Genomic DNA, 16791 nt, shown 5'->3' on the forward strand with positions numbered 1-16791 from the left:
TTTTTATTCTGGGAGAAAATATGAGGAGGTATAGTACAGTTATCAATGTTAAGAAAATAGGATTGATTGCTCATTAACAAGTCAATGGTTCAATTGTTGTGAATAATGATAGGACTAGAAATAAATAATATTTTGTTGGGTAGAACAATATTGAGTAAAATGATCAATTCAATAAGGATATATAGAAAGAAAATTATAGGAAGAATGGCGGTGAGTGTAGCTAGAGGAAAAAAAAATAGCAAGGGCCTGCACAACTAAAATTTCATTTATCTATAAATGAATTGATCAACCTTTAATTATCCACAGATAAATATTTAGATGCATTTGGGCCCTCACTACTTTTTTTTTTCCCCTCTTCTGGGGGCTTCATTGCCATTTTTCCAGATAATGGATAAAATTTGTGATGATTTACGGATGTCATGTGTAACGATATTCTCTTGTAACATATAATGTATTGCTTATCCTATATGCATATCTCTAGTTAAACGACAGATTTTCTATTTTAAGTACCAAATGTTAGATCGTTAATTTTTTTGGCTCAAACTTAATATTAGATTTAGGGATAACATTGTTAAAATTTAATTATTTCAAAGGTAACATCACTACAATAAAAAATTTAAAATACTGAGTTCTCCTAAAAGGTAAAAATAGACCTTAGTCCTAATAATTCTAATGAAAATTTTGAGCTAGAGTGTCTGTTTCTTTTTTATTTTTTTTAATGGCATTAGTCATAAATCCAACAAGGGTTTGTCAAAGGCATGAGCCCACAAAGTCACAAATCCTTCCCAAATCCATCAGCCCATAAAATTGGTGAGAGATCTTGAAGTCTTGAACTGAAAGCCCACAATAAGCCAAGAAATTGGGCCTGAATCCTGAACGGGTACGTCCAGATAAATGTATGTTAAGAAATACTTAAATTCAAAGCTCGAGCACATGTTTAATTTTTTTCCTTCAATTTTTAATCAAATTGATATTAAAAAAGTTTTACGCTAATTTGATGAAATTAAAAAGTTAAAAAACAAACTCCACGAGTCAGCCGTATAAAGTTCAACAAGACTGAAGCATTTGTTCTATTCATTTTGGAATTGAAGAAAAGTTGTGTCATTATCTGGAGGCAACCTGCTTTTCAAACTATCATATATTTCCACAAGAAAGACCCTTATAACGTACTCCCTCCGTTTTTGTTTGTAGAAAAAATTATTATTTTTTACTTATTTTTTTATATTTGTTCTATTCATATTTTATTTATTTTAAGAATTTTAAAATAATATTTAATAACATCTTTCGTTTCTTTTTTTAACCAGCAAAAGGATAATATATCATTAACGAGGCAAAACAAATGGTTCAGCGTACAAGGGAAATGACACTTATATATATTAATAAGTAATATTTAATAACACTTTACGTGTTTTATCCTTTAGTAACTTACTATTATTATTATAACAATGTTTTAGAGGCATTACATGAAAGGAAATTTTAATAAAATAGGTCATATTTTTATATATTTGTTGTATTTTTTTTTACTTTGCTTGTCTGATAAGTTTAAAAGACAAATACAATGAGACGGATAGAATCTATACTTTCAGATATAAAAAAATAGAATATATATATATATATATATATATTATACACTCATTGTAAGACAAATACAATCTCGGCTTTTTTAAGTTTGAAAAAATTGAGAGTCAAGCCACTTTTTTTGTCTTTAAAAAGATAAATTGAACTTAAAAGAGCCGGCCTTTTTAAGCCCAAAAATAAAAAAGGCCAGTTCTTTTAAGAGTAATATGTTGTTTTTTTCAAAAAAAAATATATTACTCTTAAAAGAGCCGGCCTTTTTAAGCCCAAAAATAAAAAAGGCCAGCTCTTTTAAGAGTAATATATTTTTTTTGAAAAAAATAACATAAAAAAAAAATAAAAAGAAGACACCACATCACTCAGGCTCAGTACTTATTCTCTAATCCAGATAGTAGACACGCACATTATTATTTGCTTACTTTGAATATTTTTACATTCTTTAAATACCTTAAAATTATGATTTTGGTTTATTATTTATTGTAGATAATGAGGATGAAGAAGGAAGATATAAAAAGCTTAACATATTTGCTATTGATGAGGGTTCACAAGGAGAAAGATCAAATCATATTGATGTTGACGATGATAAAAATCATTAAGATTTAACTGATGATACTACCAATGTGTAATTGATGTCGGAGTTGATTTTGGGATGTTATTTTTTTATCAGATTTAAAATTTTTGTTGTATGAATTAATTTTATTTTATTCTAGACTTAATGTGATATCTAATAACTTTGTTAGGATTTTAAATATATTTTTTTAAATTTTTAAATTAAAATAATTAAAAAAATAATTATGATTGAGGTTGGCTTTTCAACCTTGAGAGCCAGGGCTGAACTACTAAAAATGAAGGCCTAAGGTATAATCGAGCTTAAAAGAGTCATCCCATTTAGGCCTTAGCCCTTAAAAGACCAGCCTTAATTGATACCTTTACTTATTGTGCACTAAGTCTCCACAGAAAAGGGGAACAAAATCAAAAAAGCAAGTGGAACAAAAGAACAATTTATTTTTGAGAATATGAAGCATTCGCTAATAGATTACAAGGCTTCACTACAGGCCCTGGCCCCTTACACTAGCCTATTACTCATTGGCCTAACATTTCAAAACTTCATGGCTCCATGAAGCAAGTTGCGACTGAGTTTTATATTAGGGGATCTATTTTCAATTTTCAAGTGTTAATTTTCAAAGACACCGCAAACTTCATTTAATTTTTAATAAACTACAAAGACTTCAAGTTTCATTAATAACTAAATATGAGAAGAGTTAGGTGTTGATAAGGAATCTTTAGTAAACAAATCTTTGATTATTAGAGAATCAACAAAAGGATGGATCATGGGGTCATGTTGATCGTGATGAGTTATTGACCAAAGACTCTCTCCTATCTACCTTGGCTTGTGTCCTTGCTCTTAAGCAATGGGGTGTTGGTGAACAGAAAATTAATAAAGGTAATAATGATTTAATCAAATCTAACAAAAAATAATGATTTTTTCTGTCTTATTCATTCCTTATAGTGTCCTAGCTTTGGACCCATTAATTATGTTTTGTTAAATAACGGGATATATATGTCATCTCGTGCTGTTAAAGGACTTGCATATATTGAGTCAAACATTGCTTCATCTTTCGATAACAAGCAACATTCTCCAATTGGATTCGACATTATCTTCTCTCATGTACTCGAGAAAGCCCAAAAGTTGGATCTGAATCTTCCCCTTGGGGGGAAAAGTCTGGAGTCACCCATCCAAAAGAGAGAATTGGAGCTCCAAAGGCATACACACACACACACACTCCTTTCAAGCCTAAATATGTGAGATAGATAATTAAATCACACAAATTAAAAAAAAATCAGCACTTAAGTTAGTTATTTGTAAAAATAAGTCTATTGGTTTCCTTAGAATATTTCTCCTTTTAATCATTTAAATTGGAAACTATTCTTATATTATTGATTACACATGTGCAACCAATATTAGTTTAAGTAGCTAGTTCAAGGGAAAATCACAAATATGGTAGACGAAATAGATTGAAGTCTCACATTTAAGACTAAAGTAAACTATATTTAATTAGCTCTTACATTTGGAGGAGGAAGTAACTTTCTTTGTCATCTGTACACTCATGTATACATACCAAGTTATTGATTAACATGCTTCTTCTGAACAATATACAGAGGCTGGGCTGGAAGCAATTTAGAAGGCTGGAAAGCATATTTAGCATTTATTTCAGAAGGATTTGGAAATTCTCAAGATTGGGAAATGGCTATGAAACATCAAAGAAAGAATGGATCCTTATTTAACTCACCTGCCACTACTGCAGCTGCTTTCACACACTTAAACAATACACAATGTTTTGATTATCTCCGCTCGTTATTAGATAAATTTGGGAATTCTGGTTAGTGGCTTTTCAAACTTGGTATGATATCTTTTTTATCATCTTAATCTTAACTGTATACTAATTCAATTGTACACACTCACAAATGTTAAAATTTTCAGTTCCGACGTGGCATCCTTTTGATGCCTTTGCTCGAATCTATATGGTTGACAGCCTTGAAATATTGGGCATTGATCGATTTTTCACAGAGGAAATCGGTCGTGTGTTAAACCAAAGATACAGGTAATTGATAAGCGTCCCGTATATATATATAGACACACACAAAAATTCAAAAGCTCATAGTAGTCTATGTTTCTATTTTGTTTATTATTGCAAGCAGATTGTGGCGGCAGGATGAGGATGATATATTTTTGGAACCAACCACATGTGCCATTGCATTTCGTTTACTACGGTCACATGAATATGATGTTTCTTCAGGTTTTGTCGCGCACCAATTGATTTCTGTGAGGAGGAAATCAAAAAGACGAAAGAAACAACTAAATTTGATATTTATTTCTACGCGTTTCAGATGCACTGATTCGATTTTCTAAAGACAAATTCTGCAATAGCCTTGAGGGATATTTGAAGGATGTTAATGCTGTTATGGAGTTACACAAGGCTTCACAAATACCTCTACTTTCACATGATCCAGTTTTGGAAGAACTAAATTCCTGGACAGGAGATTTCCTTAGGGAATATTTGTCTTGTTCCTCAGAACAGGATCACAAACCTCTTCATAATATTGACCATGAGGTGCGTAGTTAAACATCGGCTACAATCTCATGACAGTTTAGTTCTTGACGTCTCCGTAATTGTAAATGATGTTTTACTATGTCAGGTTCGTTTTGCTTTGCGATTTCCTCATCACACTTATTTGGATCGTATGTTCAACCGAAAAATAATGGAGAATCATAAGGCTGACCAAAAGAGAATTCTCAAAACATCATACAGGTACAGTATTTTTTTCTTATTATTTTTTCTTCCTGCATGAACCCTAACCTTATATCATCCATCCTTCTTATATTTTTGTGGATATTCTTCTTGCAGTTCTGTGAACCTCGCAAACAGAGAATTTATTGAGTTGGCTGTTGAAGACTTCAATAGTTGCCAGCTGGTAATTCGTGAAGAATTCGAAGAATATAATAGGTGGCTCTATTAATTCGAAGATCTGATTGTGAAATAACTCTTGAGGTTAATTGTTTCTATAACTCAAACAAAGCTCAAATGGACGTATAGGCAAAACTACTACAAGATGGCTAAGCTGATCTTGGTTGACACCCCCATACATATACATATATAGAGTGTTCTATTTTCTGAGTGGTTATTCATATATAATTGTTTCGTCTGAATCTCACACATTTGGTCTATTATTATATCATACAACCAGGTGGTTTATGGAGAGTGGAATGGACAAACTACAGTTTCCCAGACCAAAAAGTGGCATATTCGTACTTGACAGCCGCAGGAACACATGTGGAACCAGAGCTTCGTGAGGCACGTATGTCATGGGCTAAGAATGGCTTGCTCGTATCTGTTTCTGATGACATGTACGATGTTTGGGGCTCTGAAGAAGACCAGACAAGGCTTGTCGAACTCATGGAGAAGTATATGTACATTGACCCAAGTTTATTTTCCCTTGTGAATTTAAAATTCCTTTCTCCGGCGTTATAACACTGATGCTGCATATATATATATATATATATCAACAACGTTGAACGTGCCACAGGTGGGACGTAGACATCGAGAAGGAAAATTGTTCGGAGCCAGTTAAAATATTATTCTTAGCACTGAAAGGAACAATTTGTGAGATAGCAGACCAAGCCCTTAAGATTCAAGGACGAAGCGTGCTGAACCACCTGATTCAGATTGTGAGTCATATGTGTGTGTGTGTACCTTCCATAGAATGTGAATGAGTAGTGGTCTGAGCAAGTAATAATTAAGTTGATTCGCAGTGGGTGGACTGTCTGCGATCTTTCCTACAGGAAGCTCAGTGGAGGAGAAACAATTACGTGCCAAGCTATGAGGAATATGTGCCGGTGGCACTAATATCATTCGCCTTGGGACCAATTCTCCTCCCAGGTCTGTATCTGGTAGGACCTGAGCTTCCACAGGAAAGCATTGAAAGTGACGAATACAATCGCTTATTTGACGTGGTTAGCATTTATGGACGACTGCTCAACGATATCAACGGCTACAAGGTCAGTTATATTTTGTTAATTCGACTTGATCAATTATATATCCCACTTTAGGATATTAATTAGGGTTTTGTGTGTTGTTATGCAGAGGGAAATGGAGCAAGGAAAACTGAACGCGATAGCAGTGAGAGTGAGGGGGTGATAAGGAAGTGAAGAAGAAGTGGTGAAGGAGGTGAAGGAAGAGATTGAAGAGAGCAGAAAAGAGCTGTTGAGAATGGTTTTGCAGAAAGAGGGAAGCATAATACCGAGCCCAGTGAAGGATGTGATATGGAAAATGGCTAGATCGTTGTACGTCACCTACAAGAAAGAAGATGTCATCCATGCACGTGACTTGTCGGACGAGGTCATCAGTGTCAAAGATGCCGTTGTCAGCGATCCCATCGTTTTGAAATATGATTAAGCAATCCAGTTGAACTAATATCTTGAGCCTTATTATGCTTGGATTATGGTTTTGATTATTAACATTTGATCTAGTGTCTTAGTTGATTTAGTGATCAATTTTGTTAGCAGTACCTTGATTAATATTACCGTGAAACATCCGAAAATCAATTCAACATTAAATATTAGTTAGATAACATGCAATTGACGGTATACGGTTATTGATCACCGCTCGGGAGTAGATCATAAGGGTCTGAATTATGGTTCCTCGGCTCAAATGCCCACACAAAAATCTTTTTTATTTAAAAAAATCATTATGTATAATGCTATTAATAATTCTAATATTTAATAATACTAGTTCTACTACCTTCACAAAATATATCTATATTATATTGTTGTTTCCCGCGTTCCAACCTCAAATTATATATGCGCGCGCGCAGATATATGCAATTAATCGAGCAAATAAATTTTCGTATCTATACATGGGTAAGACCTTTCTAGCACCCAACTGGGGACACTGATAAACTTCTCAAATTAAATTGCCACATACACAGCAGCTGATATTTGAGATCCTAACTACTTGTTTAAATTAAAAGAGTCCATGTCACCTATGCCAACTAGAATTGATATATAATTATGTTTTTAGAAAAATAAAATATGACCTAAACCATTACGATTTAATCATAATTATATTTGTGTGTGTACCCTGATTGGTGCGATTACATTCTACAATAAGTTATAAATAATTAATAATTTCAACCCAGACAACTAACATAAAAAACGATGAGAGAAAAATGAATTATATAGTGGGTGGTCAACTTAATATGTTGTGATCAATTTAATCATATTTATATCTCAATCAATTATTCATAAAATCTTAGTATTAATTATCCTCATTTCGTGCTAATTAGTTGGTATTCAGATAGTTGGAATTTATTTCTTATTTGATATTAATTATGTAGAAAATATTAGACAATTCTTCTTTCAATTTTGATATGAATTAGTTGAGATTCAATATGACTCATGGATGAATATTTTGAATCTTGAAATGAACCCAGTTGAAAATTCGTGAATTTTATAAAGTTTTCCTTTCAAAAAAATAGAGAAAAGATTTTATGTTTTATAAAAATTGGATTAGCATGCAAATCTGGCCTAGAAATATACAGGTAGGCGCAAGTGGTCTCTTTAAGTTTTTAAATGCACAATATTCCTCCAATGTTTTAAAAACAAAGCAATAATATTGCCGAGTTTTAACAGATCCAAATATTTGACCATTAATTGACCGACTATGCTAAGATGGCATGTCCGTGACATTCACCTCATTTTCTTTTTTGATTTCTTACTAATTTATAATTTAACTATTAATTTATAATTTAATTTTTTTAGGTCATTATTAATTAACTCAGTCTCGCTTTATCTTCAGTGATATTTTTAATTTATTAGGGAATATTTTCAGCAAAATAATCAGCATCAAGATGATTTAGGCATATCCTAAAATTATTTATATGATGTGTTGGCAAAAAAAAAATGACCGCGAATTATATAGTTAACTTCAGGTAAAATAATAATATAGTTAACGGTAAATATGAGGAAGAATTTCTTTGGCCACGGAAAATGAATTTCATTAAGGTAGCATTTGCATTGATAGATTTGAATATGAATTTTATGTTTAAAATCTTACATTTTCAATCTCACATTTAAAATTTATGTATTTAAAATTTTTTGTTTGAGCAGTTTAAAATTTTTAAATGAATAAGGGAGATGAATTTATATTCAAAAAAATAAAAACATTGGTTAAAAAAAAATAAGAATCATAAAAACATTAATAATAAAAATATGAAGAGAACGAGAGTTTTGATATGGCTGAAATTTTAAATGACTAAAGTAGAGAAAATTTGAGAGATTGATTAAAAGGAAATGTATTGGATTTAAATTCATATTTTTTTATATTCAAATGAAAGATTTAATCAAATTCAAACCTTTATTAATTCAAACATACCAAAATGAAGATTGAGATAACTGAGTGAATCTAATGCCATGGAAGTCAATAAGCTGTACGATTAACAAAAGTCAATTCGATCAAGAAGATAAGTGATTTGAATTAATATTAAAAGGTCACCTATGGAAATAGACCTTGACTAAACAATAAACTCGACCAAACAATAAACTAAGTTTTTCACTTAGAAAAATATATGCAACCCAGACGTAGATTGACTAATTATTATTATTTTTGGCCAAAATAGATTGACAAATTAAGGTGAATAAATACGTTACTGATATGTTTGGAATAGTAGGAATCTGGGTTTAGCCGTTATATGTATATATATGTATATAATTTTATGGATTTGGATCAAATTTTTCATTATAAATTAAATATTTTAGAATTTTAAATATCTAATCTATGTTAATTATTGAATAAAATATATATTTTGTCCTTTAATTCTAATACTATTAGTTTTATCCTAATAAATTTTTACATTGAAATATCAAATATTGACAAAATATTCTCAAATATTGACATATTAAGTTTAATTTTTTTTTAAAATAATAATGATTGACACATTTAAACTAATGATGTTATAGTTAAAGAACTAAAAAGATACTTTATAAAATTAAAAGACTAAATTAAAATTTTATATAATGTTAAAAAATTAAAAATATACTTTAAATTTAATTATTTGAATTCACAACCATCCAGCTCCAATATTACTCAAACACGGTTAGTGCAAGTGACGCAACCTATTCTTGTTCATGTGGAAACATCTGTGTCCTTTCCGACGATACTATTAACGTTTAGGTTCCTGATTTGTTTAAAGAGGAGTTGTTAATACAATATATTATAGCTGTCAATTTAAAAAGAAAATTATTATTTTGACAGACCCAAGTTTCAATAATTAAGTTACAAGAACCTAAAAGTCATTCTTCCATGTAGATAGATTTTTTTTTTTTGGGGGCTCACCATGTGGGCAGATATTACATGGATGTCTCATCGGGTGTTCCCACATGCATGGCGAGCGGGCTAAATTGATAATTTAAGTAAAATTTGATAGATTAATTTAAATTAACTTAAAAAATTTAGGATTGAACTTTAAAAAAAATTTATATTCCAGTTAAGCCTGGTCACTCAATTTTTAAAAAATATATAAAATATCATATATTTGAATCTCATATATCGTTTAAAAATAAAAAATATTTATAATTTTTATAAAATAAATAATTAATTTTAAAGTAAAAATTAATTAAAGAATTTTAAAAATAAAATTTTAATTAGACTTTACTATTCGAGCTTTTCAGAGAGTCGGACTTGTTGCCCGAATTCCCAGCTCTAAGGGGGGCTATCTTCCTTCCTCTTATTTGTATTTATATGGGTCTAATATATCTAAAGTTTATAAGGTAAAGAGAAATTTTTTTAATCCAATTAATAAGTCATCTCATTAAATTTTTAACATAAGTTTTTTATTTTACCTTCATTAAATAATGGTAAGAGAAATACATTATTAAAGCATACACATTTAAAGGGATAAAGTAAAATTTATTAAATTTTTAAATAGAATTAATGAATTTTAAAAATTTTTTTGTTTCAATAAAATATATTGAAAGTAACTTATAAATAAGACTATAAACATGTTAGTTAATTATAGTACAATATGTATCCTTATTAATATTTTTAAGTAAGAATAAAACCATATTCTATTGCTGCATTAAAATATTTTATTTTTAAAATTATCACTTCATGATAATAATTCAGTGAGCTTTTGTATTTAGATTACTTGCATTGGACCTTAGAGTAGATTTTTCATAAAATATATTAGAAATGACTTAAAAAATTAAAACTTGTGAATTTTTTATATTCCATCTGTTAAAAAAATAAGGCATTTTTTAAGGGTTTGTATATTAAAAAAATGTGAGACATTTTTATTTTTCAAAAGGTAATCATTGCCTTTCTTGTAAAAGTGCATTTATTGAATAAACCATTTTATATTTGTCTTAGGGAAACAATATATTAAACAAAGGTAAATATGAAAAGATAAGATTAGTTTGAAGAGAAGTAACTATTTTATTAGGGTGAGATTCAGTTAAAATATCTTATATTTTTTTAATGAAGGAGTGTTATTTATTCTATACCTAATGCTTATGGTTAATATTATTAATACTTTAAGATCCACTTATTTTGATTTGATTGAAAAAAATATATTATATATAAGGTTAAATATGTAAATATTTCCCTTTACATAATTATCATTAGTTCTAAAATTGATTGTAATTTATTTTTTTAAAAATTAACTATAAAGAATGTAAAAAATCAAATTAACAATATATGTGTGTGTACATATTTAAAAAAAAAATTGCCCCCCCACCTTAAGGCTAGTTCCACCCTTGATCCAAAGCCAGTAACTAAGGGAGAATGGCAATTAGGTTCTAAAATATTAAGTTAATAACAGTTGAGTCTTAAGCAAATTTTTTTTAAAAAATATATATAAAAATATCGATTCAAATTATTATAAATTCAAAAATTTAATTGTAAATAAGTATTTTTAGTATCAAATATAACTCTTATATTGTGATAAAAATTTCTATTTATACCCGTTTGAATTGATATTTATAATATATTTGTAGAAAATTTTATCAAAAACTTAACTATTATTAATTTATTTCTTTAGGGTTTAACTGTCAGTCTCCCCAGTAACTAATGAAAGATGTCCCAATATAAAATAAATTCTACTGTATCCTTGAAAATTAGAAATATACATAAGTTTTGGGGGAAAATACTATGAAAGGTCCCAGTTAAGATACTTTTTAGCACATTACGTATAAATTTCATAAAGTTATGAAAATATTTTCAAGTTTCATGGATTTTGGTTATAATTAAATTTCCTTAATTATAAAATGACACAAATACCGTTAGACTCGTACAATTTTGACGGATGGTGATCTGTGTTGATTGACCACCTACCATTGTTAATTGATGGCTGACCGACTTTGGTTGATCAAAAAATAATTTTTAATTATAATATTAATATTTTAATATTTACTAGTTAAATATCTAGATTAATTTATATTGATAGCAGAATTTTATATTATAAATCAAATTCTTATTAATTTAACTAATCTTTATTGAAAAGCCTACTTTCATTGTAGACTTATTGGAAAGGGAGAATTATATTAAAATTTATATAAAAAAATTAATTACTGTAATGTCTGCTACTAACTACATAAGGCTATTTGTAACACATTTTGTTTTAAATTGTCTTATATCAATTATTAACAGATCTTATAATAATTAATTTTTTTTATAAAACTTTAATGTAATTTTTTCTTTACAATAAGTTTACAATGAAAGTAGGCTTTTCAACAAAGATTAGTTAAGTATCGAATTAGACTGAAGAGATACGTACCTCAATCAAGACGGCACAAGCGACAAAAAACATGAAAAACCCGAAAGTCAGAAAACTGAAACAATCATATCAAGGAAAAACGCCAAACTCCTCGTCTCGACCTGTTAACCAGGATCAAAAATCTGCTCGCCTTCTTCATCCTCAATCCATCGTTTGATTTTAATTATTAGTGTTCTTATATGCTTGAGTATCATGATAGCAAGTCTTGTTAGTGAAATGTCTTTGATGGATCAAGTGTTTGAATCTTTCACCCTAGATAGAAGGTGAAGGATTTGATGACTTTTCATAAGTGCCTAAAAGGTTTATTAATGAAATTACAATAAAAGAGGTGCGATTAAGAATTATGATGATTAAATAAGCTATCATGTGGATGAAAGATTTATATTTTGAAACATCAAATTTTAGGCCAAAAACAAATTGTGGTGAATAAAGTGTAGAAACTTAGGCTCTTGGCTCATGGTAATGGTTTAAATAAATCTATTAAGAATCAAACAGATCATGTATGATATGAGAATACGAATTTGAACTTGAGTGATGAGAGACTTGAATTATGATTTAAAGTGGAACATTGGAGTTCATATGGTTTGATTGGAGTTATGTATGACTTAAGTTGTGTCAATGCAAGTCAAGCAATCACTTTGGATCATAGGCCAAACTTAAGTATCGAATTAGATTTACATGTTATATAAGTGATTAAAAAAGATGTTTAAGATGAAGGATTTCAAAAGAGTACAAGTTCAAGCAATTGAGCTTTCAAAACAAACCAAATGAGTAGTAAATATGACTACAGTTGAATGTCTTAAAGGTTGAAGTTTGAGTTTAAATTTGGCTATTTATGGGACATATCAAAGTTTCATTCTCCCAAATATATTAATTTTTGAGTTCTAGAGATTATTTTATGAATTTTTGAATTTAATCCAAAAGCTGTTATAAGACAGTTTTGTATATTTTGTATTAGATCTGATGTTTGATATTTCCTTGAATTAAATGGACTTCAATGACTTTGAAACTTTAGCAGTAGATAATACATGAATATATCTTTTCAAAGAGTCATAATTTGCTTCAATTGGATGTTCTTATCTTAAGTTATGATTATTTCAAGTTTAGGATCAATTATTTGTTTATAACATGCTAAACTAGGTGAAGAGTGGTTAAGCTTTATTATTTGTTAACTGATTATATTAGTTACTAATAAGATTTTAGGTCTCATAAGTGAGTTGAAATAGTTTTTGGTGGGATGATGGAGGAGAAAGAATGATGTTTATGAATTAAATGAATATGATGTTTAAATATTTTCTTGACAAATTTATAGTAAAAAAAATATTGATGAAATGTTTGGTACATTTAAAGGAGTTCAGAATAACATGATGAGCATTATTTATGTTTGACACCATTAAAGTTTAAAGAACAGTATTTTAGGCAAAGTTTTTGAAACGTGAATTCAAGTATATCAAATTACTTTTTATGTTACGTTATGTTGGAAGATGTCATTTAAGAATATCACAGGGAGAAGGAACTCAAAATTTACAACTACCCCCTATGGTTATTAGAATTAAAGATTTTTGGATCAAACAATTTATAAGATTTTTTTCCTTGACAAAGATAATTCAACGGAAAGTAAATTGTAGGATGTGAATCTTGTGAAAGAGAATAAAAGTTATTTAATAGTGGCTGTTAACAATGCAATGCAAAATTGACAAACAAACAAAAAAAAAAGAAGGAGAAGAAGAAGCTTATTTTGATTTTGGTATCTGAAATAAAATATTTTTTAGGTTGTCTTCATGAAGAGTGTGAAAAGATTTGAGAAGGAAGGTGAGTTAAGCATGAGGTAATTCATGTCATTTGAACACTTAAGAAGAGTTGGTGCTGTGGCCTATCTTTTGCGCTACCACATAAATCATTTAGTATTAAATATTAATCCCTCTCATGTTATTGAAATTCAAGGGATTCAAATAAATTAAACCTAATTTTATCTTATGAAGAAGTACTTGTAGCCATTCTAGTTAGACAAATAAAAGTTGCAATCGAAACAAATTACTTTGGTGAAGGCAGTGTCGTGTAATCATTCTCGTGGCGTCTTTATTTGTAATTTTCCCACCAACTATTACAATTTATTTTTCTCCTTGTTTGTCGGTGAGCTACAGATGGGAGGAGTGAGAGAGAGAGCCTGATTTAGTCTGTGTTTTTCTTCTTTCCCCTCATTGTTAGTCCGCGTTTCTCTCCCTCGTCACCGACTGTCCTTCCACCGTCATTAGTCACCGGCCATCCTTCCTCCTGTCAGCGCCGATCATCTTCTGTGGTGTGGTTGTCATCGGATCTTCACCTTGGTCTGCTGCCTTGTTTCCTTTCTGATCTTTTCTACCTCATCCTCGATCCAGCCACCTCTGTCCTTTGCTCTTCAACACGCTGCTGATGAGAACAGGAGCTCCACTTGCCATTGTTGTGACGTCCGCCCAGAACCACAGCGTTGTGGTGCAAATCGTGAGTCCTTTCTTCCCCTGTTTTGTGGTGAATTTCCTTTTTCTTTCCTTGATCTGTGCTTGCCGTGGATCTCCATTTTTGAGCATGGGTGTCGAAACTTTTTTCCTTCCTCGCATTGTCGTTGCTCTCACTGTTTCGGTGTGTTAGTGGGTGCTATTGTTGGGCAGAAGCTTGGAAGTAAATTCAAACTGCTGATTAAATCTAAATGGTCCGGATATATAAATACCTTTCTATCACAATTCACAACTGTAACAAGCACCCAAACCAATGCTTATTAACTCGGCTAAGCAGTGATCAGGATTTCTTAATGGAGATTGCGTGATTTAATGTTTGTTGAAGTGCGGAGTTGAATTTGCATCCAGAGTAAGCTAGAATTGAATAATCAGGAAATCAACAGGTGTTATCTCATCAAATCTCTTTCCCCACATTTTGGTTCATATATAATATAACATAATACCATTTTTAACTTATTAATTTATAAAAGGGGTCCTTATCTTCTAACCCAGAGCATCCCCAGTTCTCCCTTTCCTTGCCCATCAATGGAGATTCACATCCCATACGCTATCTTCTTCGCCATCTCTTTCTTCTTCCTTGTAATACTAAAACGATCATTAACCTCCAAGAAATCAATCGAAACCCTACCCCCAGGGTCATCCAAATTACCTATTGTCGGAAACTTACACCAACTTGTTGGATCACTACCTCATCATGCCATGAGAGACTTAGCCAACAAGTATGGATCCTTCATTCACCTTCAACTTGGGGAGCTGTCCCATGTCGTTGTCTCTTCCGCAGAAATTGCCAGAGAGATCTTGAAGACCCATGACACAACCTTCGCTAATCGACCTGCTCTTGTTGCCACCACACTCATTTCCAGTAACACAGACATAGCCTTTTCTCCTTATGGAAACTATTGGAGGCAACTTCGAAAGATTTGAACTTTGGAGCTTTTGTCTGCCAAGAGGGTCCAAACATTCAGAACAATTAAAGAAGAGTAGGTGTCAGCACTTGTGAAGGATATATTTGAACATGAAGGCTCCGTCATCAATCTCAGTGAGAAGCTTTACGAGCTCACGAATTTTGTCACTGCACAAGCAGCCTTTGGTGCCAAGACCAAGAACGTTGAACAGATCCTGTCATTGATGAAGCGTACCTTAGAGTTGGCAAGTGGTTTCTCAGTTGCTGATCTCTTCCCTTCGCTGAAATTCGTTCAAGTGATCACTGGCATAAAGGCTAAGATTGATGGAGTGAACAAGGAGCTTGATCTGATCGTAGGGAATATCATCAACGATCATGGAGAAATGAAGAATCGCAGTGGTCATATTGGTAACACAGAGGATCTGGTTGATGTTTTCCTGAGGATTCAAAAGGAAAATAACCTTGAAATCCCTTTGACTGATAGGAACATTAAAGCTATTATAGTGGTGAGTGTACTATTTTCTCATTTAATTTCTTTACACATACACATATATCTGTGTGTTCTGATTCAAAACATTGGTTGTTTCCAGGATGTTTTCCTTGGTGGAACTGAAACATCAGCATCAACAGTAGAGTGGTCAATGTTAGAACTTCTTAGAAATGCCAACAAAATGAAAAAGGCACAAGAAGAGGTAAGAAGGCTTTTCGGAAGCAAAGGCTATGCAGATGAATCAGAATTTCGTCACTTGAAACATGCATCTGCAGTCATAAAAGAAACTCTGAGGCTACACCCTCCTTTGCCACTTTTACTTCCAAGAGAAAACAGCGAAGGCTGTGAAATTAATGGTTATGAATTGCCACCTAAGACTAGGGTCATCACCAATGGTTGGGCAATTGGAAGAGATCCAAAGTACGGGCATGAAGCCAAAAGGTTTGAACCAGAAAGGTTCTTGAATGCCTCAGTTGATTACAACTTTAAAGGCACAGAGTTTGAGTACTTGTCATTTGGTCCTGGAAGGAGGATATGTCTTGGAGTCTCATTTGCTACAGTTCTTGTGGAAATCACGCTCTGCAATTTGCTTTACCACTTTGATTGGAAGCTTCCTGATGGATTAGAGCATGAAAAATCGGACATGACTGAGAATTCTGGCCCTACAGTGAGGAGAAAAAACGATCTTTGCTTGATTCCTATCACATATTACCCTTAATTTGTCTGCGCTATATTATGTGTGCATCTGAGTTCAGTTAATATAATATTGTTTTATAATTATATAATTTCATATTTTTTGGAGAATAAAGTCTATTTAAATGTTCCTTTCTCTGTTTTGCCGTTGATCAACTTTAGTGATAAGATTTTAAATTTTTACAATGATTATAGACATCACAAAATACATATACACATCTATGTATTCAAGTGAATATATTATTAGGAGCATAGTTCTAAAAAAAGAATTCGTTCTAAAACCTTAACTTGTTGAGACTCAAGAT

At 31.2% G+C, this 16791-nt stretch overlaps 4 protein-coding genes across 6 annotated transcripts; all 4 read left to right on the forward strand.

Annotated features, from left to right (window-relative positions):
- The first annotated feature begins 2890 nt into the window (after nt 1–2890).
- LOC129314971 (ent-kaur-16-ene synthase, chloroplastic-like) lies at nt 2891–6679 on the forward strand. 3 transcript variants are annotated; one of them, XM_054958460.1, is made up of 11 exons: nt 2891–3019; nt 3736–3956; nt 4058–4178; nt 4276–4373; nt 4465–4688; nt 4774–4886; nt 4983–5081; nt 5323–5539; nt 5662–5820; nt 5888–6133; nt 6219–6679. In XM_054958460.1, exons 2-8 carry the CDS (start codon nt 3821–3823, stop codon nt 5426–5428), a joined length of 897 nt encoding a protein of 298 aa, XP_054814435.1. In that variant the 5' UTR covers nt 2891–3019; nt 3736–3820; the 3' UTR covers nt 5429–5539; nt 5662–5820; nt 5888–6133; nt 6219–6679. The 3 variants fall into 3 exon arrangements, with proteins under 3 accessions (XP_054814435.1, XP_054814434.1, XP_054814436.1); XM_054958459.1 differs by having other exon boundaries at nt 5662–5803; XM_054958461.1 differs by lacking the exons at nt 5662–5820; nt 5888–6133; nt 6219–6679 and having other exon boundaries at nt 4983–5126; nt 5323–5433.
- Nucleotides 5436–14256, forward strand: LOC129316720 (terpene synthase 6, chloroplastic-like). The gene is made up of 6 exons (XM_054961113.1): nt 5436–5545; nt 5662–5803; nt 5918–6133; nt 6219–6260; nt 6357–6497; nt 14113–14256. The coding sequence occupies exons 1-6, from the start codon at nt 5436–5438 to the stop codon at nt 14254–14256; spliced, it is 795 nt and encodes a 264-aa protein (XP_054817088.1).
- A 668-nt stretch (nt 14257–14924) lies between these two features.
- On the forward strand, nt 14925–15323 carry LOC129315999 (salviol synthase-like). Its single transcript, XM_054960213.1, has one exon. The coding sequence runs from the start codon at nt 14925–14927 to the stop codon at nt 15321–15323; it is 399 nt and encodes a 132-aa protein (XP_054816188.1).
- Nucleotides 15324–15522: 199 nt separating this feature from the next.
- LOC129315998 (cytochrome P450 71D10-like) lies at nt 15523–16636 on the forward strand. The gene is made up of 2 exons (XM_054960212.1): nt 15523–15809; nt 15894–16636. The coding sequence occupies exons 1-2, from the start codon at nt 15528–15530 to the stop codon at nt 16509–16511; spliced, it is 900 nt and encodes a 299-aa protein (XP_054816187.1). The 5' UTR covers nt 15523–15527; the 3' UTR covers nt 16512–16636.
- The last annotated feature ends 155 nt before the right edge of the window (nt 16637–16791 follow it).

The sequence above is a fragment of the Prosopis cineraria genome, unplaced genomic scaffold, assembly GCF_029017545.1.
Source record: "Prosopis cineraria cultivar Desert tree isolate PC_DT_omini unplaced genomic scaffold, ASM2901754v1 PC7, whole genome shotgun sequence".
Lineage (NCBI taxonomy): Eukaryota > Viridiplantae > Streptophyta > Magnoliopsida > Fabales > Fabaceae > Prosopis > Prosopis cineraria.